The sequence below is a fragment of the Coregonus clupeaformis genome, chromosome 27 (assembly GCF_020615455.1).
Source record: "Coregonus clupeaformis isolate EN_2021a chromosome 27, ASM2061545v1, whole genome shotgun sequence".
Classification (NCBI taxonomy): Eukaryota; Metazoa; Chordata; class Actinopteri; order Salmoniformes; family Salmonidae; genus Coregonus; species Coregonus clupeaformis.
Genome location: NC_059218.1, coordinates 17,803,741 through 17,824,158, shown reverse-complemented (window position 1 = coordinate 17,824,158; position 20,418 = coordinate 17,803,741). Strand labels below are relative to the sequence as shown.

Below are 20,418 nucleotides of genomic sequence, written 5' to 3'. Positions count from 1 at the left end.
ACCCTTCTCCTGAAGTGTGCACTTCCCCTCATGGATTGAGGAATATGGTGGAAACTCCCTCCAGCCATGCTTGCACCAATCCAATGCTTTTAAATGTATGAGGGGGATTGAACGAGTCCCAACTTCTGGAGAAAGGTAGAGAATCGTAACGCAGCCATTGTATTGTGTCATACAATCACTTGTCATGCTTTGTGTTCTCGAAGTCACCGCTACATTGATGACCTGATGAAAATATGATAAGTATAACTATATGATAAGAATATGATCGTGACACAGAATCTACTTAACTCCAACCAGCTTCATCAGAACACTACAGCCTACAGTTTGATCCCGTTTTAGTGGAGGAGAGGAATCCTCGTAAAACTCCCTCTGTAATGTACTGAGAGAAAATACTACGATAAATTAAAGATCTTAATTATGTTGTGGATATTGTGGTCTCAATGTTTTGGAAGCACTGCTGGAGCATAAAATTGTATCCATTTTTAGTTTTCAAAGAATATGACTTGTATTACTACAGTATTACTACTACAGAAGAACTAGTACTAGAAGTACTAGCTACCATTTCAGTATCCCCAATGACTAAAATATTGCATCAGCATTACAGTAAGTATTTTTAGCAAGGCTAATATTGAACAACAATGGAGAAGGTCTAAGACAAAGGTAATGTAGAGTAACATGTGTCCTGTACCGAACAGACTGCCATCCTAATGACTCTCTCAATTTAAACCCCAACGTTCATTCTGACTAATTAGAAACGAATGGTCTCCCTATAGAGCTGAAACAGTTCTACGCACAGACTGGCTCACTAACCTCTGTCCTCATTTGCCAATGTCTCTCCACTCATTTCCCCTGGGCCTATCCTGTGTATTTTTCTTGCCCAGTATCCTGGAGTGCTGGAAGCAGCCTTCTAGGCAGGGACAGATGTTAAGTGGCATTGGAAATGGGTTTAGGGTCTCTGTTGGGACGACTGAACGACCCCCTCCTGATTCGCTACCTCCTGTTGTTCATACATCGCTGATGGGAAGGGGTGCACCCACACGTGCATGTACATACGTGGGTACACATGCAAGACGCACACACAAAACACGAACGCACACACACACACTTGAGTGTTCTGGAGTTGTGGTTTTCTTAATGGATGTCCGACATGTGTTTGTGTTGCTGCCACTTCTGGTTTCCACCTCATTTCCTCTCATTTAGGATTTCTCAGACTCAGCTTATTAGGTGGACAAAGTCAACAGACTACTCTTAACTGCCAAAAAAGAAAGTGTGTTAATAAAAAGTAAAGTCAACTCCCTATAGGCTTTGACTAAATGTTGGGGTATATATAAGACATCTGGATGTAAAGGTCACTGTTTGGTGTCTGAAGGTGAAAATGCTGAAATTGCAAAGTCGAATGAAATGCTGAAATGTTCTTTCTCTCTCCTACAGAAATTGCTCAGATGACCAGTTATGACAGTGGGATAGCTGAAACGCCAGAGACAGATGACTCTGTGAGTATTCAGTATATTTTATTCAAGTTTTTAATCACAGGTTTGATGTATTTCAGTAGAATAAAGTTTCTCTACTCTCGTCCTCCCAGTCCCAGAGTCTGAGCGCGGCCCTACGAGCCCGACGAAAGCCCTGCGAGATGGACTTTGAGATGACCAAACTCATCAGCAACGGAGCCTACGGGTGAGAGAATCTTCTCTGGTATAATTCAGGATTGTTATGATGGAACCCAAATCTGTTTCAGCTGTCATTTAGGATTTGAATGGGATATGTGATTTGGATTTAGTCAAAGGACCTTTATTTACTCATATTTTCAATCTTCAATTCATGGCCCTGTCATGTTCTGTTCCTAAACCACAAATAAGTATATACATATAATGTGTTCCCTCTCCTACAGAACTATGAATGTGTGATTTCAATCCATCTTTTCAACGTATATGAATAACCGTGTCATTCTCTGTCTGACAGAGCAATGTATGGTTGATTTAACTCAGCCTTTGCCACGTGTCTGACATATTGTTTCCTCTCTCTCCATCTCTCTCTGACAGGGCTGTGTATCTGGTGCGCCACAAGGAGACCAAGCAGCGTTTCGCCATGAAGAAGATCAACAAACAGAACCTGATGCTGAGGAACCAGATCCAGCAGGCCTTCGTGGAGAGAGACATCCTGACCTTCGCTGAGAACCCCTTTGTGGTCTCCATGTACTGCTCCTTCCAGACGCGACGACACCTCTGCATGGTCATGGAGTATGTGGAAGGTATGTAGCCATTTCTTCTTCTTTTCTTTTTTTTTTTACGGACCCAAAGCTGTGGTAGACAGAAAGCTGACACCAGGGGGGATAAACTGCTCTAGAAATACTGGTTAATGTTAACATCCATCCCTATTATTTATCAAATGCACTTTTGGGGTTGGGATTAATCATGAATAATTAAACATATGTTGAATCTATTTCATTGTAGTATATTTCAATGTCGGAATTAACTCAATAAACCTATTATCTGTCTATGTGTGCCATTAGGAGGTGACTGTGCCAACCTGCTGAAGAACATGGGCCCCCTGCCTGTGGACATGGCCAGGATGTACTTTGCTGAGACTGTCCTGGCTCTGGAGTACCTTCACAACTATGGCATCGTCCACAGGGACCTCAAACCAGACAAGTCAGTCTCTAATATCTCTATATTAAAGTCAGCTAATGTCACTGAGAAGGTAGATAGATATAGCCTGGTCTCAGATCTGTTAGTGCTGACTGATGATATTTAAATTTTTCTTTTCTTTTTCTTTTTTTAAATTAATAATTTCTTTACAACATACCACACTAACCAAGCAACAACAAACAAAACACCACATGTAAACACATTACAACATTGTTCACTCTCCTCCTATTCCTCCTATTTTGACTTTCTATACTATACTTCACAATTTCATCCTAACAAGACATTCAAATATAAATGTTGCGTATATGGGAGGGCTGCAACGAAATTTCAAGAACAATAAATAAATAGGTAATTAATATTATGAAATGGTAAAGTTAGTCATAAGAAAATTGCCAGTAATTTCTCATTATGTACATTACTTGTATAAATGTACATATTATTGATTTTGTATAAATAATTTTGTATCAATACCAATGATTAGTATTAATGACATATTATAAATAACATTTCCCCCCATTTTCATTCACTCCAAGACAACTTCAAACTTGGCCCATTTGTTTTCATGTTCCTTTAGCTTTTCTTTTACTTTTGAAATAATTGTTTCAAATTTGATAGTGTTCATTGACAGTTTGAGCCATTCTGCTAAAAAGGTTGACTGCTCCTCTTTCCAGTGCCTTTAAATTACTATTTTAGCTATGCGAGTTAGTGACCTGAGCATGGAAGAATTTGGTGTATTTTGACTGATGATCTTAACCTTTTTAAAATAGTCAGTCACTTGGGTGATTGATATTATTGTACCAATTGAGCGAGATTTTGTAGGTTAGATTAGAGAGTTGTACAGTCACATGTACAGGGTTGCAGATGTAATTACAGGGTACAGTATATTTCTTGAGCTCCGAGCTCCAGCAATGCAGGACGCTATCTTCTGCCATTGGCATCTATGTTGTGGTTCTCTCTCGTTCTCTCCCTTCCCCAGTCTGCTGGTGACCTCCATGGGCCACATCAAGTTGACAGACTTTGGGCTGTCCAAGGTGGGCCTGATGAACATGACCACTAACCTGTATGAGGGACACATAGAGAAGGATGCCCGAGAGTTCTCTGATAAACAGGTACAGTGAGTGGAGATTGACATTCTACCTACAGTATAAGCCAATCTTTCTTGCTCATTTGTTTCTTTTGGTAATTAAAACAAGAAAGTAGAGAGAACATGACAACTATGGTATCCAGTCTGAACAAGGTTCGAAGTGTTCAGACTGTGGATACCAACAGCTTTCAGGTTATTATTTTTCCTATGTGACTATGTCTAGCCTCAACCTTTCGCCAAAACATACTACTAGTATGATGCGTCTATACCTGTTTTCTTCTGTCTGTGTGTGCAGGTGTGTGGGACCCCAGAGTACATTGCTCCAGAGGTGATCCTGAGACAGGGCTATGGGAAGCCAGTGGACTGGTGGGCTATGGGCATCATCCTCTATGAGTTCCTGGTGGGCTGCGTACCCTTCTTTGGAGACACACCAGAAGAACTGTTCGGGCAGGTCATCAGCGGTCAGTCTAACTCACTTCTCTCTTTTTGATTTGACATATGGGGCGAATCCTAACTTCCAATTAAGTTGAATTTGCACTTAACATTGACATCAATGCATGACTAAGTAGGAGAAAAATCTGCAGGCCTTAATGGTAATATCTAACTATTCAGTATGGAATTAGATGGTGCCAATCTTTCCGATTAATTTGGGATTGAGGCATGTAATGCACAGAACAGATGGTGTGGGGGTGTGGATTCAGCTTGACATGAGACATACATTTTTTCAAGTTTTTGATAACTTTATGATTTATGATAGCTTACAGAGGACCTCGGTGTTCCCTCTATCCTATGTTAATGAATGTGGTGCCATGACAGATTTGGTGTGCTCTCCATCATGGCAGGCCAGAGGGACCCAGTGTTAATTAAAGGGCTCTGAACACTGAGCTGAATGCCACGCTGCTCAGGCCTGAGGGCCACCATGCATATTCATGCCTCAATCCCAAATTTGATTAAAATGGGGGCGACATGGCACCAAAGAGACATCCGTGGCATGGCGCAGTCTATACTGGTGGGCGTATGCTGCTATTTTTCAACTTTTGCGAACAGTCTACACTTGTCAAACAGACATGAACACACAGACACATGGAGATACACACACAAAACATGAAGACACAGAGATTTTTTCATCACATACAGTGCCTTCAGAAAGAAAGTCACATTTCCTTTGATCATCCTTGAGATGTCACTACAACTTGATTGGAGTCCACCTGTGGCCAATTCAATTGTTTGGATGTGATTTAGAAAGAAACACACCTGTCTATATAAGGTCCCACAGTTGACAGTGCATGTCAGAGCAGAAACTATACCATAAAGTCCAAGGAACTGTCCGTAGATCTCCAAAGTATAATTGTGATGAGTCATACTGTACCAGTCAAAAGTTTGGACACACCTACTCATTCCAGGGTTTTTCTTTATTTTGTACTATTTTCTACATTGTAGAATAATAGTGAAGACATCAAAACTATGAAATAACTCTATAAAGAAAAACCCTTGAATGAGTAGGTAGGTCCAAACGTATGACTGGTACTGTATATCTGGGGAAGAGTATAAAACAATTTCTGGAGTGTTGAAAGTTTCCAAGAGCACAGTGGTCTCCATCATTGGGAAATGGAAAAGATATGGAACTACCCAGACTCTGCCTAGAGCTGGCATCCGACCAAACTGAGCAACCGGGCAAGAAGAACCTTGGTCAGGGAAAGACTTGAAGATTGCTGTTCACCACCGCTCCCCAACTAACTTAACAGAGCTTGAGAAAATTTGCAAGGAAGGAAGGAAGAATGGGAGAAAATCCCCAAATCCAGATGTGAAAAGTCATACCCAAGACGACTTAAAGCTGTAATCGCTGCCAAAGGTGCTTCTACAAAATATTGACTCGGGTGTGAATACATTTAGATATTTCTGTATTTCATTTTCAATAAACATTTTTAAAAAATGTTTAAAAAAATTAAATCACTTAGTAATTATGGGGTGTGTGATGGGCGAGAAATATTATCTATTTAATCAATTTGGAATTCAGGCTGCAACACTTTGAATAAGTTGAAGGGTATGAATACTTTCTAAAGGGACTGTAATGATTCTGTTTTTTCAGACCTGGATAATACATATTATGTTGTTAATAACTTCTAGCTAACTCCATATGTGTTGTCTATGGGATATTGCTAACGCCTAGTCAATTGTTTGCTTTGTGTATGGGATATCGTTGCTAACTTCTAGCTAGCTCTGTATGTGTTGTCTATGGGATATTGCTAAGTACTAACTGAGTGTGTTGTTGGTTCCAAGATGAGATCACCTGGCCGGAAGGAGAGGACGCTCCCCCTGCCGACTCCCAGGAACTGATCACCCTGTTACTCAGACAGAACCCTCTGGAGAGGATGGGCACAGGTAGGCACAAGTTGTGCACAACACATGCCACATACAAATACCTTTTTCACACTACCAAACCAAGCCAAGCTGTACTGGGCTGGTCTGGTTTCACATCCACCATAGTTGATGGAAAAGTGCTGGAAAGGTCAATGTGAAAATAAAAATTAGAGCCAGCAAAGTACGGTTCGGGTCGGCCCCATATTTATGTGAATCAGGCAAAATATTGGATTTATGTGGGCTACGTTTAGTTTGTTGAAACTCGGCACATGAAAGGAAACGTTTTCTATTATTAGAGGTTGAAGGTGTTACCAGGGAGCATTCTCTCCCCTCAGTTAAAACAGTCCAGGTACAGACAGGGGTTATTGTCATAACTCTCTGGGTGCCTTCTCAGCGCAGCCCATTATTTAAAGGTACAAGGTGGGACAAATGGGATCAAACAAATGGGCGGAACAGTTTATCACAAAACCCCACTGCCTCACCTTTTCCTTTCCTCAATTACAATAATTCTTCCCGGGCCGCCTCAAATGTCGACCCGGGCAAGGTCACGCATCTTCAGCGTCTGCGAATCATAAACATTGTCCCTGACCTGAGATGAAGCCACGGGCTCCCCAGCGTGTCTCAAATGGCACCATATTTGCTATATATCCCATAAGGCTCTGGTCAAAAGTAGTGCACCATATAGGGAATAGTGTGCCATTTGGGATGTAGGCTTTGTCTCCTGCATAGCAGGTTATGCACGACTGTATTCATCAGAGCCAATCCACCGGTTGGGGTCAAACCATTCAGCGGCGGCCCTCCATCTCTTCCTCAAAGGTCACCGCCAGGAAATTGCAAGGCATAATTAATGGCCGGTGATATCACTTTTGGGTGCTGGCCAATGAAAAAGAGAGGATCAAACGTTAGCGTCTGCACTTCTTCCTTTTGTGTGGGGGCAGTGGCACTGCTGTCCAATGTCAACCTTTGTCTTGGATGAAGTGGATGTGTGTGTGTGTGTGTGTGTGTGTGTTTTTGTATGCGGGTGCTTGCAGTAGGCCTATGTGTGCAAGATATCTGTGTCCATCTCTGTGAGTCTGCATGTGTATGCGTGTGTGTACAGTGCATTTGGAAAGTATTCAGACTCCTTGACTTTTTTCCACATTTTGTTACGTTACAACCTTATTCTAAAATTGATTTTTTTTAAACATCCCTCATCAATCTACACACAATACCCCATAATGACAAAGCAAAAACAGGTTTTTAGACATTTCTGGGGGGGGGGGAATGAAATATAACATTTACATAAGTATTCGGATCCTTTACTCAGTACTTTGTTGAAGCACCTTTGGCAGCGATTACAGCCTCAAGTCTTCTTGGGTATGACGCTACAAGCGTGGCACACCTGGTCCCGTGTGGCTCAGTTGGTAGAGCATGGCGCTTGCAACGCCAGGGTTGTGGATTCGATTCCCACGGGGGGCCAGAACGTAGAAAGAAATTTATGAAATGTATGCACTCACTACTGTAATTCGCTCTGGATAAGAGTGTCTGCTAAATGACTAAAATGAATATGAAAATGATATTTGGGGAGTTTATCCCATTCTTCTCTGCAAACCTCTCAAGCTCTGTCAGGTTGGATGGGGAGCTTTGCTGCACAGCTATTTTCAGGTCTCTCCAGAGATGTTCGATCGGATTCAAGTCCTGGCTCTGGCTGGGCCACTCAAGGACATTCAGAGACTTGTCCCGAAGCCACTCCTGCATTATCTTGGCTATGTGCTTAGGTTTGTTGTCCTGTTGGAAGGTGAACCTTCGCCTCAGTCTGAGGTCCTGAGCAGGTTTTCATCTAGGATCTCTCTGTACATTGCTCCGTTCATCTTTCCCTCGATCCTGACTAGTTTCCCTTTCCCTGCCACTGAAAAACATCCCCACAGCATGACGCTGCCACCACCATGCTTCACCGTAGGGATGGTGCCAGGTTTCCTCCAGACGTGACGCTTGGCATTCAGGCCAAAGCGTTCAATCTTGTTTTCGTCAGACCAGAGAAAATTGTTTTTCATGGTCTGAGAGTCTTTAGGTGCCTTTTGGCAAACTCCAAGCATGCTGTCATGTGCCTTTTACTGAGGAGTGGCTTCTGTCTGGCCGCTCCTTAAAGGCCTGATTGGTGGAGTGCTGCAGAGATGGTTGTCCTTCTGCAAGGTTCTCCCATCTCCACAGAGGAACTCTGTAGTGCTGTCAGAGTGACCATCGGGTTCTTGGTGACCTCCCTGACCAAGGCCCTTCTCCCCCGATTGCTCAGTTTGGCCAGGCGGCCAGCTCTAGGAAGAGTCTTGGTGGTTCCAAACTTCTTCCATTTTAAGAATGTTTTTGGGGACCTTCAATGCTGCAGAAATGTTTTGGTACCCTTCCCCAGATCTGTGCCTCGACACAATCCTGTCTCGGAGCTTTACGGACAATTCCTTGATATTGAGAGGGGGTCAAATACTTATTTCCCTCATTAAAATGCAAATAAATGTATAACATTTTTTACATGCGTTTTTCTGGATTTTTTTGTTGTTATTCTGTCTCTCACTGTTCAAATAAACCTACCATTAAAATTATAGACTGATCATTTCTTTGTCAGTGGGCAAACGTACAAAATCAGCAGGGGATCAAATACTTTTTTCCCTCACTGTATGTGTCTGTTCATAATGTGTATGTCCATTCATCCTTAGGTGGTGCTTATGAGGTGAAGCACCACCAGTTCTTCCACACTCTGGACTGGGACAGTCTGCTCAGACAGAAGGCTGAGTTCATCCCTCAGCTGGAGTCAGAGGACGACACCAGCTACTTCGACAGTGAGTCTAGTCTACTTCCTGCTCTTAAAATGTACAGTAATCTATACTATAGAATACAGCTACTTCGAAAGTGAAAGTTAGGTAGGATAGTAATTAATGTTTTTTCCCCACAGCTCGATCAGATAGGTACCATCACCTGGAGACGGAGGAAGAGGAGGATACGAATGATGAAGACTTCAACGTGGAGCTACAACAGTTCTCCTCCTGCTCTCACAGATTCTCCAAGGTGTGTTCTTTCTTTCTCTTTTTCTTTTTCTCTCTCTGTATATTTCTCTCTCTTTCTCTCACTCTATTTTGCTGTCTCTCTCACTCTCTAGATAAGTTACAAAGCCTTCACTCAAGGCATTACTGCTTACACACTTCCATATCACTCCTTATGATAGAAAGCCAATTGTGGATCAATGAAGAGCTAATCAGGGCTGCCAGATTAGCTCTTCATTGCTCTATCTGTATGAATATTATCCAAATGCATCAGAATCTCTCATGGCTTCACGTTGAAAATAAATTACTATCCAGTCTTCTGATTTTTTCAGACCAGTTAGTACATACTAGCAACACGCATAACCACCAAAACAGACAGGTAAATTCGCCTAAAATCTACAGTTTTATATAGAGCCATAGCTGAATGGAACTCTTTACCAATCCATATTTCTCAGGCAAAAAGTAAATCCACCTTCAAGAAATAAATAAAAGAACATCTAATGCGATAGACCATATGACTGAACAGGAAATAGAAAGCATCAACTGAATGTTGAATGTGTTACCTGTCAGATACTTTAATTGTCTGTATTGTCTACTTGTTAAATGTTTGTAAAGTCTTAATTTGTAATAGTTTGTAATGTCTTATTAATTGGTGTTGGACCCCAGGAAGATTAGCTAACGTTACAGCGTTAGCTAATGGGGATCCTAATAAAAAAATCACAAAATTCACCTTAAACAGAAAACAAATGTAGTTCAAACCAATATCTGGAATGCTTTCAATATAAACTCAACATGTAAGATTTCATATGGAACAGACTGCTTTGTTTGGTCCATAAAACATGCTATGCGTCTTTCCCTCAACCCCCTACAGCATGTAATGTTCTGCTGCAAATCATATCTATTTTGGGAGAACGTAGAAGACAATGCAAACACGTGTGCATTGTTGTGCTGCATTGCAGTATGCTCTGCCTCTGAAAACAATGTGCCTTCGAAGGTGGGAGAATGGGTTTTTTCTGTGATCCACCACGACCCTTTTGAGTTTTTGTTACCCACCAGTTTTATAGTCTTAACCAGTGGCTAACCAGTGGCTGCTGCCACTATTTTGGAATCACTGCCTGTTTTCTATAGTATCAAGGTCTGTCCCAACTTTTACCTAATCATACTATGAATGGATATATTGATGATAGTGATGTGTTTAGGTGTACAGTAGTCTTGTCCTCTATGAGGACAGTCTGTAACGTCTCTGTCTGCCTGTCTGTCCCTGCATGGTGTTCAGGTATCTAACAGTTTGTCTGTGTCTGTCTCTCTGTGTGGTGTGTAGGTGTACAGCAGCTTGGACCTGTCCCGTGGCCAGCTGGAGGAGAAGGGTGAGATGGAGGAGAAGAAGAATGAGAGCCCTCTGACTGTAGACTCTCTGAGCTGGACCCCAGAGTTCACTGAAATGTACGTTCCACAACATCCCTTCTGTTACACTAAAACTCTGGTTAATGACCATCTATTGTTTTCACACACCTTTGGTACACTATTAATTCAGTTCCCCCACCATTACACTTGCAAGGGTCTCAGAATACCTTAAGACAAAGATGGCAATGCATAACCGTCTTATATTAACCCAATTCGTCAGTACAATAATTATAATACAGTAAGCTAGTATGTTTTTAATGTTCTTTTTCTGAGGGTGGTTGATATTTACCCAATTCCATTTTCTCCCCCCAGGCACTCCCTGTCCCGATCCTCGGACACAGAGAGCACTAGCATGGGCCTTCGCCCCCCCCGCCTTCTCCCCAAGTTCGCTATCTCTGCCGAGGCAGAGGACGGAGTTGAGGAGTCCATGGTCCTGGGGGACCCCAGCAAGGTGGCCTTCTCCATCGGAGAGGACGAGGTTGACGCAACCACCCCCGGGAGCACCCACAGCGGGGCTACTCTCTCTGGTATGGAGGCCTGGGCCTGGAGCACTGGTTAGAGCTGATAGAAGATATAGGGATAATGCTAGATATAGGCATCATGTTGGGTGTTTAAGACTGTGGTTCAACTGATATTCAAGAGCAAAAAAGTAATGATATGGGTATCACATGGCACTGTGTTCAATGTTTTTAATGTGCTTGACTGTAACAAAAGATATATGGAACATTTCTGACATAATTGTACCTGTTCTTCTTTGGTCAGTAGGTAGTTTCTCGGAGCACCTGGACCTGCTTCCTTCCAGGGGTGAGGGCGTAGACAGCCCTGACTCCTCCTCCAAGACTCCCATGGACCTGGGAGGGAAGCATGGCGTCCTGCAGCCCGATGGACATGGGGATAAGCATGGTGGTGTTGCCAAAGTCCCCAAGTCTGTCTCAGCAAGTGCCCTCTCCCTCATGATCCCTGGAGGTGAGAGGATACACACACACACTACCCCTGTGATCTCTAGCATTTCGATTTAGAGGAGGACAGGATGAGAAGTAAGAGCTAGAACAGAATTAGAATTAGAGCGATGGATTTCAAGAGAGGAGTGTGAAAGACATTAAAGATGCCGAGATGAAAGATCTGTGTGAAATTGGCACGGCTCCTGCTGGGATGAGGCTCCAGTTTATGAAGTGGCTGTGAGCGCAGTAGCCCAGAAGAGGAGCCTCTAACTGGGGTGGTGAGCTGAGAGAGAGGCCTCTCCACTGCTGGGAGGTGGGTAAATCCCTTAGGTCTCACAGTGATTCCTGGCTCCCAGGCTTTATAGGAACAGCTGGCTACTGAGGGGAGAGCTACTGGAAGACAGGTCAATAGAAATGACAGTAGCGGTCTTTGTATGTGTGTGTCTGTGTTTTCACCTTTAAATGAACCTATTTTGGTTTGAAGAATTAGAGAATTCACTCTACAAAATTAGGATAAAAATGGATGGTGTGCTATTCAAAAACGTATATGGCAGCACTTATTTTGCTTTAACACTATCTGGCAGATTCCCAGATTAGTCCCTTGATTGTATCTCAATGACCACATTATTTCCCGTAGTAAAATGTCCTTCATTAATGTGCCTCTCATATGGTTACAGATATCATTAGAAATGTCTTTCTCATTCTTCCAGATACCTTAAACGCACGCCTGCTTTGTGATATTTACAGCCGTTTTAAATCATTTAAAATACTGATATTTATTTTTCCGTCTTATTGTTCCAGATATCTTCGGGGTGTCCCCTCTGGCCAGCCCCATATCCCCCTACTCCCTCTCCTCGGACCCCTCCTCTCGTGACTCTTCCCCCAGCCGAGACTCCTCCCTCTGCGTCATCTGCCCTCGGCAGCCAATCATCATCCACAGCTCGGGGAAGAAGTTTGGCTTTACGATGCGGGCTATCCCGGTGTACGCCTGCGACCGTGATGTCTACACTGTCTACCACACGGTCTTGGTAAGAACAAACACAGTCAAATAGCTAATGAAGTACCGGTAATAAAGTACATTTCTGTTGATGGTCACTTTCATCTACGTTATTGAATAATACATCTAGTGGCTGGATTCAATTAAACCTGAGAAACAATGTTTTGTTTTTGTACTGCAATAAGGTCTCATTATTGAGTGATGATAGATACAGTAGCTAACAGTGTGTTTCTGTGTGTTGTTTAGAATGTGGAGGAACCGGGTCCGGCCCACAAGGCTGGGCTGAAAGCTGGTGACCTCATCACTCATGTGAATGGCGAGCCGGTCCACGGCCTGGTCCACACCGAGGTGGTGGAACTGCTGCTCAAGGTCAGAGAACCATTGGCTATAAAGCTTTCATCAGATATACTGTAACTGCTAGTAACAATTGTCCACAAAGGGTAATGACGTAATCGTATAAGCATAAGGTATATGTTAAGGGTATTTCTAGTTTGTAACTTGATATTCTCATGATGGAGTTCATATCTCACTGTTTATCTACCAGTAATTTAATTTACAGTAGTCCAGCCCACTATTTTTATTTCCAACCCTGTTTCTAACGTAATACTCTCACAATGGAGCTAATTCATTTTGGGCCAGTTTATCTTATGTATCTGTGTATCTGCTTCCTTTCCAGAGTGGAAGTAAGGTGGCAATCTCCACCACTCCATTTGAGAACACCTCCATCAAAACAGGGCCTGCCAGGAGGAACAACTGCAGGAGCAAGATGATCCGACGCACCAAGAAGCCCAAGAAGGAGAAGACACAAGAAAGGCAAGAATTTCATGTTTGGTTTTGTTGTTTTCTATATGAGAAACCATTTCATTATTAAATATGAACTAATTAACTAGATCTAGGTCTCTGTACAGTGTGCTCTGTAGAGGTCACGAGTAAACTTGTACAGCAAGTGTTCAGGTTTTGTCATATACAGAATAACCACAGGGTGTAGCTGTGGCTCCTTACAACAGTGCTAAAACTCCCTCTGTCACTACTAGACAATGGTAACTCATCACTACTGTCAGTCAAGTTTTTCATTACAAAGATCTCACTGTGGCTTTCATTTTTGATTGACTGAATGGTTTTATTGGTTACTCAAGAACATATACATTGTAATACCACCATTTAAGAACAATGATCATAGATGTCACAACAACACTACACATTATCTATTTTCTACCTTGAACAACATTTACATTATCTATGGAACATTCTTTCTTGGCCCTATAGTGGTGGACTGATTTGGTGTCTTCTCTCTTCTATATTTCTGCTCTTTGCCAGAATGCATATAGTTATAACACAATTTTAAGGATTGTTTTCTTAGATTAGACTCTCCAGAGTCTAGACCACAAATATAATATAGTGAGTGTCTGGGCCTCATACTGGTAGACTGACCTTGCCTTCTCTCCTCTCTCTCTCCAGGCGGCGGTCTGTGTTCAGGCGTTTTGCCATGCAGCCCTCCCCTCTGCTGCAGACCAGCCGTAGTTTCTCCTCTCTCAACCGCTCCCTGTCCTCTGGGGAGAGTCTCCCAGGGTCCCCTACCCACAGCCTGTCCCCCCGCTCCCCCACCGCAGCCTTCCGACCCACCCCTGACTTCAACCAGTCAGGTGAAATAGACTGTCAATCATTCACATTTTATGGAATAAATTAAATGTACACAATAAAATACATTTTAGAATTGATCAGTGTTTATCAGTAAAACAATCAATGTTTCTTAAATTAAGATCAATGTACAATATTTACCACTATAAAATATTACTAGTTGAATAACGTCCTTCCCTCTGTGTTTCCAGGTGGCAACTCCTCTCAGAGTAGCTCCCCGAGCTCCAGCGCTCCAAACTCCCCCGCAGGCTCCGGCCACATCCGTCCCTGCACCCTCCACGGCCTGGGCCCCAAACTGACTGGCCAGAGGCTCCGACAGGGCCGTCGCAAATCCGCCGGCAGCATTCCCCTCTCCCCGCTGGCCCGCACCCCATCCCCGACCCCCCAGCCCACCTCCCCGCCTGGCTCACCCTCTCCTTTACTCAGCCATGGGTCCATGGGGATCTCCAAGACCACCCAGGCCTTCCCAGTCAAGATGCACTCACCCCCCACCATTGTCCGCCACATGGTACGGCCCAAGAGCGCGGAACCGCCCCGCTCTCCGCTCCTCCAGCGGGTGCAGTCAGAGGAGAAGCTGTCACCCTCCTACACGGGCGACAAGAAGCACCTGTGTTCCAGGAAGCACAGCCTGGAGGTGACCCAGGAAGAGGCCCTGGGAGAGGAGGTGCGGCCTGGAGACATGGACCACCACACCCTGCAGAGTGTGGAGGAGACGCCCTGCGAGCCTCCGGCCATCACCCGGGTCCGGCCGGCTGAGCAGGGCTGCCTCAAGAGACCCGCTGGTCGCAAGATGGGTCGGCAGGAGTCTATGGAGGAGCTGGACAAGGAGAAACTGAAAGCCAAGGGGGTGATGAAGAAACAGGACTGGTCAGAGAGGCGAGAATCCCTGCAGAAGCAGGACGCTCTACAGGAGTCTGATACATCTGGTGCAGAAGGAGGAAGAAGCCAGGGCAGAAGCCAAGGCTCAGAGACAGTCTCACTGGAAGGCAAAGCTGCCGGCTCCACCCTAAAAGATGTCCTGTATAAGAAGCTGAACACGCGCGCCTGTGAGGGCACCCCCGAACAACTAGGGGGCAATAGCGCTGACTCGCCTCTGTGCTCTGTCCATCCTGACTGGAGCCCCCAGAAGGCTGAGTGGCAGCTGTCCAGGCAGAGCAAAGATGGCGGTAAGCCAGACAGGCTTGACTTCAAGGCCCCCAACATGGAATTTGCCCGGAAGAGGCAGTCGTTCGAGGAGCGAGAAGATGGCATGTGTCGACTCTCTCCCGGCATTCATGAGAGCCTCCATTTTGGCTCCATCCGGTCCAAGAGTCTCCAGCTGGACTCAGCGCTGGCTCTAGACCACATCAAAGGTACCATGGGCAGCGTCCACTCCAGCCCTGAGGGCCTGAACCCAAAGATGTTCTCTGGGAGGGGGGAGGGAAGCGCTGTGGAGAAACTCCAGCTCATCTCCTCCAATGAAGGCTCCCTCAGGAAGACCTCCTCGGAGTACAAGCTGGAGGGGCGTCTGGTCTCCTCCCTCAAACCCCTGGAGGGCACCCTGGACATTGGCCTGCTCTCCGGGCCAAGGGTGTCTAAAACAGACACCTGCCTCTCCAAGATGGCCGACAGTGATGGCGGCTCAATAGGGATGCCCACGTGGCTGCAAAGCCCAGTTGAGCGGCAGGTGTTGATTCCCTTGCTCAAACCCTCTGACAAGCAGAAGAGCCCCCCCACCAGTATACTAAGCCCTGGAGCTGTTGTGGTCCTCAGCAGTCCAGTTCCCGCCAAAGAAGAGGCTAGTATTTCCAACACTGGGCTTAAATGCAGTAGCAGAGGTGAGAAGCCACACAACAGACCTAGTCACAGTGAACCCCCAACGGCTCCCTCCAAGGCAGAGGTCTCCGACTTTGGTGGGAAACAAGAGAGCAGGTCCAGTATGATAGCTCACGATCATAGGACATCCCGCCACAGCGCCCACTTCTCCCACTGTGGGAAGACGCCCTCCATACGGGAGGTCAGCAATGAAGACCAGGAGGAGGAGGTGGAGCCACCTCAAGAGACCTCAGCTCCCGCACAGCAAATCAACATGGACATCTCCAAGACATCCAATACAGTTATCGCCGCAAAGCTAGGGAGTCCCAAAAAGACTACAGCATCTGTCCCTGCCTCAAAGGTGGAGGTTCAAACAACTGCCTCTAATGTAGCTGTACCAGTGAGGCAAAGTTCAGATTGTCAGACAGGGCCTAGTTACCTGCAGAGCATTGAGAAACAAGGACTAGCTGAGAATACAGGTAGTATCACTACATTTGTACAATATATTTTAGAGCAGACTCCATACCTGTCAAAGCAGCAGATGGTATACAGCAGTCCCTCGACAGAGACCACAACACAAACGTCCATCCTTGCGCCAATCTCTAGTCTTGGAGGTATGAACCTAACCAGTGGTCAAGCGTCTCAAAGACGGCACAGCACGGAGAAAACCCAAAATCCGGACAAGGTTCAAAGCAACAGGCCAGTTCCAAACAATGCCAATGAACCTGCCAGTGTGTCTGCTGTTGAGGAGCTCAAAACTGCAAATGCAGGAAGAGATAAAATGACCGAAGTCAGAGAGACAAGTCCTAAAGTGGATGTAAAATGTGGCTTGTCTAAATACATTTTGGACAATGCAACTGCTAAAACAGAAGCAACACAGACGTGTGATCAAAGAAAATATGCTTGTACCATTAGCAGTCATGTAGCGATTAGTAGTGTAGCAAAGCAAAGTAGAGAAGATCCCACTTCACCAAAGATGAAGGGTAGCAATGCAAATACTGGAGAGCGAGAGCAGTCATCTTTAACTAATCGATCTGCTGAGAAGGCTTGGGTCAAAGGGGCTCTTGAGGCAGAAATACCAGTCTCTAAAAAGCAAACTGTTGATGTAAATATCAAAGAGACAAGTCCTGTGCGGACAGTGAAACCGTCACCACCAAGTCCCGCTTCAACAAAACAAATGATTTTCAATCCCAAAACTAAGCCAAGATCTGACTCACCACTTGCTTCACAAACTGTTGGGAAGACAGAGGAGGAGAGGGGGAGGTATGAAGCGAAAACTCCTGCCACAGCCCCAGTTGTCAAAGTAAGCCTGGATTCAAAACTGCGAGAGTCATCTCAGAAAACCCCAGTCTCAATGGTCAAAGAAATCCCAGACTCAAAGCAGAAAGAACCCCTACACAAAACCTCAGTCCAAAGCCATGTCAAAGAAAGTTCAGACTCCAAACTAAAGGAATCTTTGTCACAAACTCCTGCCCCAACTCCAGTTGTCAGACAAACCTCTGCTGACCCAAAAAAGAAACAGAAAGAACCAGAACCCCACACCTTTGCCCCAACCCCAGCCCAATTCATCAAAGATAACCTGGACTCAAAACAGAAATCACCCCCTCAGAAAACCTCTATCTCAACCTCAATCAACTCAAAACAAAAGGAAATCACTACTTCAACAGTTGTCAGACAAATCATAGACTCAAAACAGAAATCACCCCCTCACAAAACCCTTGCCCCAACCGCAACCCCTGTCATGAAAGAGCCAGCACCTGTCTTTGCTGCAACCCGACAAAGCCAGAAAGAGCCTCCGACCTGGGCCAGTGCTCCCTCCCAGTCCACCCCTGTACCAGTGCTGCTAGCCCCAGCAGTGAGAAGAGAAGCACACCTACCCAACGGTGGAGCTCTCTCAAGCAGGGCCAGCGGCAGTACTGGACAGGAGGCTGTGGTCCAGACCTCCAGGGAGGACCAGGGGAAGCCGAGGGTAGAGGCCCCCAGGTCAGAAGGCCTTAGGTTGGACTCTCATAGGGGCCTGGGTGGGGTGGATGCCACAGGGCCAGCAGCCACCACCCCCAGCAACAGCACCCCCCAGGCCAAACACAGCACAGCTGAACCCAGGGTCACTAACTCTGACAAACAGGTAGCCACCAGCCGAAAAGAACAGGCTGACAAGAAGAAAGGGGAATCTGCTCAAGAGGTAGCGTCTGCACAGAAAAACACCAAGAGAGAGACTTCAAGAGTGGCTGCTGCAGGAAAAGATGGCACAGGTTCAGACAAAGACTCGGCTCGACACAAGCAAACCAAGGAGTTGCCACGTGGCCCCGCAAACAGAAAGTAAATGCGGGATTAAAAAAACAAGACGGCAGCCACCTTTGCTTTTGCGATATATCTGAAATAAGACATTTTTGTTTTTGTTAGTAGTGTCGTCATGCCTTATTTTTTTGAGAACCGGGGAAGCTGTTACTTCAGTGTTTATATTGCGTGAGAGAGATTTGTGTGTGTTATTCTGAGTGTATGTGGTGGTGAATGCAAATGCTTGGTCGATACCATAAATGTCTAACGTTTTTGGACTGAATGTAGACTGATTTGCTGCTCATTTGTGGTTCTCTGCTGTGTGTAAAAAAAGTGTCATTTGTATCCTGAGATTGTTTGGAGTTTTTATTTTTAATCGACAGCAGAGTGCAATGTGCAATCAACATGTCAGGGGGCAGTATGGAGTAGCCTTTTCCAAGGTTGAATTGAATTGCACTGGGTTTAGAGTTCTGGGTTTAGAGCACCTGACATTGAAGGTAACAGACTTTCGATGCGTGTAGACTGAACTATGTCCATTTCACTCCCACTCAAAGAGCTGTGTGAGTTGAAAACACAGTAGTCATGGCACATCATCGAATCAACCATTTAAGAGGTGTGACATTGATGCAGATCATTCACTGGCACTCGTCATACAGAAGTCAAATATCACCAAAAGTTTGTTTAGATACTTTATCTTATGTCGCTTTTCCTTTATTTTTATTACCTAGAGGGGAAGTGTGCTTTTTTGGTTTTCGGTAGCGGTGCACAGAAGAAACGCACTATGTTCTGTTCTTCTCACCTATAACTATTTAATATGGAATCATCTTACGGTTCTGGAATCATATTTAGTTGAAGGGGCCTTAGGGTTAAGGGGAATAAAAAACACTTGCTGTTCTTAGCAGGTTATGTTGTAATTCACATTCCTTTCACATACATCTCTACATTTCTTAACCTTTGATTTTTATGCAATATCTTGTAAATAATTATGACAAAACTAACTGTAAAAATTGGGATACATGGGTTTAAGTAAATATAAGTGTTTGTTTTTTATATGTATATATTTTGCAATGTCATGTTTGTATACTCAGTGATATGTCATTTCAGAATCATGTTCTGCTTGATAATTCTATGGTCTAGAATAAGCTAACGTAATGTCTATCTATACCTATCCAAAAGACATCCTCTCTCTAACATAGTAGTTTTAACACTTCTGATATGTTCTGAATTTTACTTGAAAAGAAATAAAGCATAAATGGGCAATTGTGCTTTTCCTCAAACATGTAGTGTTGAAAATAAACAAATAAAAAAAAACTGTGAGTGGAAAGTGGTTCCCAAGAATGCGTTCAATCTCGATATTGCCATAATGATGTATGTAGAATTGTAATAAACTGGAATATTTCACTGAGCCCAATAAATTTGAATATTTCACTGAGAAAATATGTATGTTATTATGACAGTGTAGAATGCAAGCTCCATGGAGTTGATGGAATGAACCAACAATTCTAAGTATGTTTGCCACTAGGAAGAGATTTCTGAAAGTCCGTTTTTAAGGAGTAGTCTGCATCTATTCGGTGTTGTTTTCCAGTTTTGTTTATATTTGTGCGGCTAGACGTTCATACAATGTGAAATGCATTTTTGGGTATGGTAAATTAAAAAGGGCTAAAATTCAAGTAAATGTCTAGAAAATATTGGGAATGTCAGGGTTGCAAGAGATTAGATTTCAGTTAAAGTTCTGAAGTTGTGTTCTAGCCTTGTATTGTTTCTGTCATTTTCATTAATCTCCTGATTTATGTACCAGATCAGCCAGATGAAAACTATATCCAGTTAAATGTCTAGCTAACAGTAGGCTTGAAATTACAGATTTTGTAAGAACAAAATGCACCATTAAACAAATCTTAGTTCATATACATAAGTCATTATTCTAGACAGTTGGTGATTATACTGGCTTTGTGTATCAAAAAACAGTGGACTTCTTTTACACTGACAGGATGTCCTGTAGTTTAGCTGCCAGGGCTTTTGATTGCATACCGTAAATATCCAACACAAAGTAGATTTCTAAATATGCTGTACAATATTTACTCTATAATGTAGGCTATGTCATAACAATAAACAATCTACTGTATCTTAGGGAGGCAAACAAAAACACTATCTAAACAGGACACTATGTATTTACATAAATGGTCAACTGTACCCAAGAATGCACATTGTAGACAAATAACAAATGAGATTGATAGAATAGATTTTTTAAATAAGAATCTGAAGTTTT

At 43.9% G+C, this 20,418-nt stretch overlaps 1 protein-coding gene across 1 annotated transcript in view; it reads left to right on the top strand.

Annotated features, from left to right (window-relative positions):
- LOC121541582 (microtubule-associated serine/threonine-protein kinase 1-like) overlaps positions 1-19,589 on the top strand; it is a 125,078-nt gene extending 105,489 nt beyond the window's left edge. The window contains exons 11-27 of the mRNA XM_045208059.1: positions 1,432-1,493; positions 1,583-1,674; positions 2,040-2,248; positions 2,510-2,648; positions 3,622-3,754; positions 4,025-4,190; positions 6,010-6,111; positions 8,778-8,900; positions 9,014-9,126; positions 10,423-10,544; positions 10,818-11,032; positions 11,271-11,471; positions 12,248-12,474; positions 12,690-12,812; positions 13,120-13,256; positions 13,902-14,086; positions 14,273-19,589. Of these exons, the coding sequence (XP_045063994.1) occupies positions 1,432-1,493; positions 1,583-1,674; positions 2,040-2,248; positions 2,510-2,648; positions 3,622-3,754; positions 4,025-4,190; positions 6,010-6,111; positions 8,778-8,900; positions 9,014-9,126; positions 10,423-10,544; positions 10,818-11,032; positions 11,271-11,471; positions 12,248-12,474; positions 12,690-12,812; positions 13,120-13,256; positions 13,902-14,086; positions 14,273-18,198 (6,275 nt within the window). The 3' untranslated portion in view covers positions 18,199-19,589. The remainder of the gene's footprint in view (positions 1-1,431; positions 1,494-1,582; positions 1,675-2,039; positions 2,249-2,509; positions 2,649-3,621; positions 3,755-4,024; positions 4,191-6,009; positions 6,112-8,777; positions 8,901-9,013; positions 9,127-10,422; positions 10,545-10,817; positions 11,033-11,270; positions 11,472-12,247; positions 12,475-12,689; positions 12,813-13,119; positions 13,257-13,901; positions 14,087-14,272) is intronic.
- Positions 19,590-20,418: the final 829 nt, after the last annotated feature.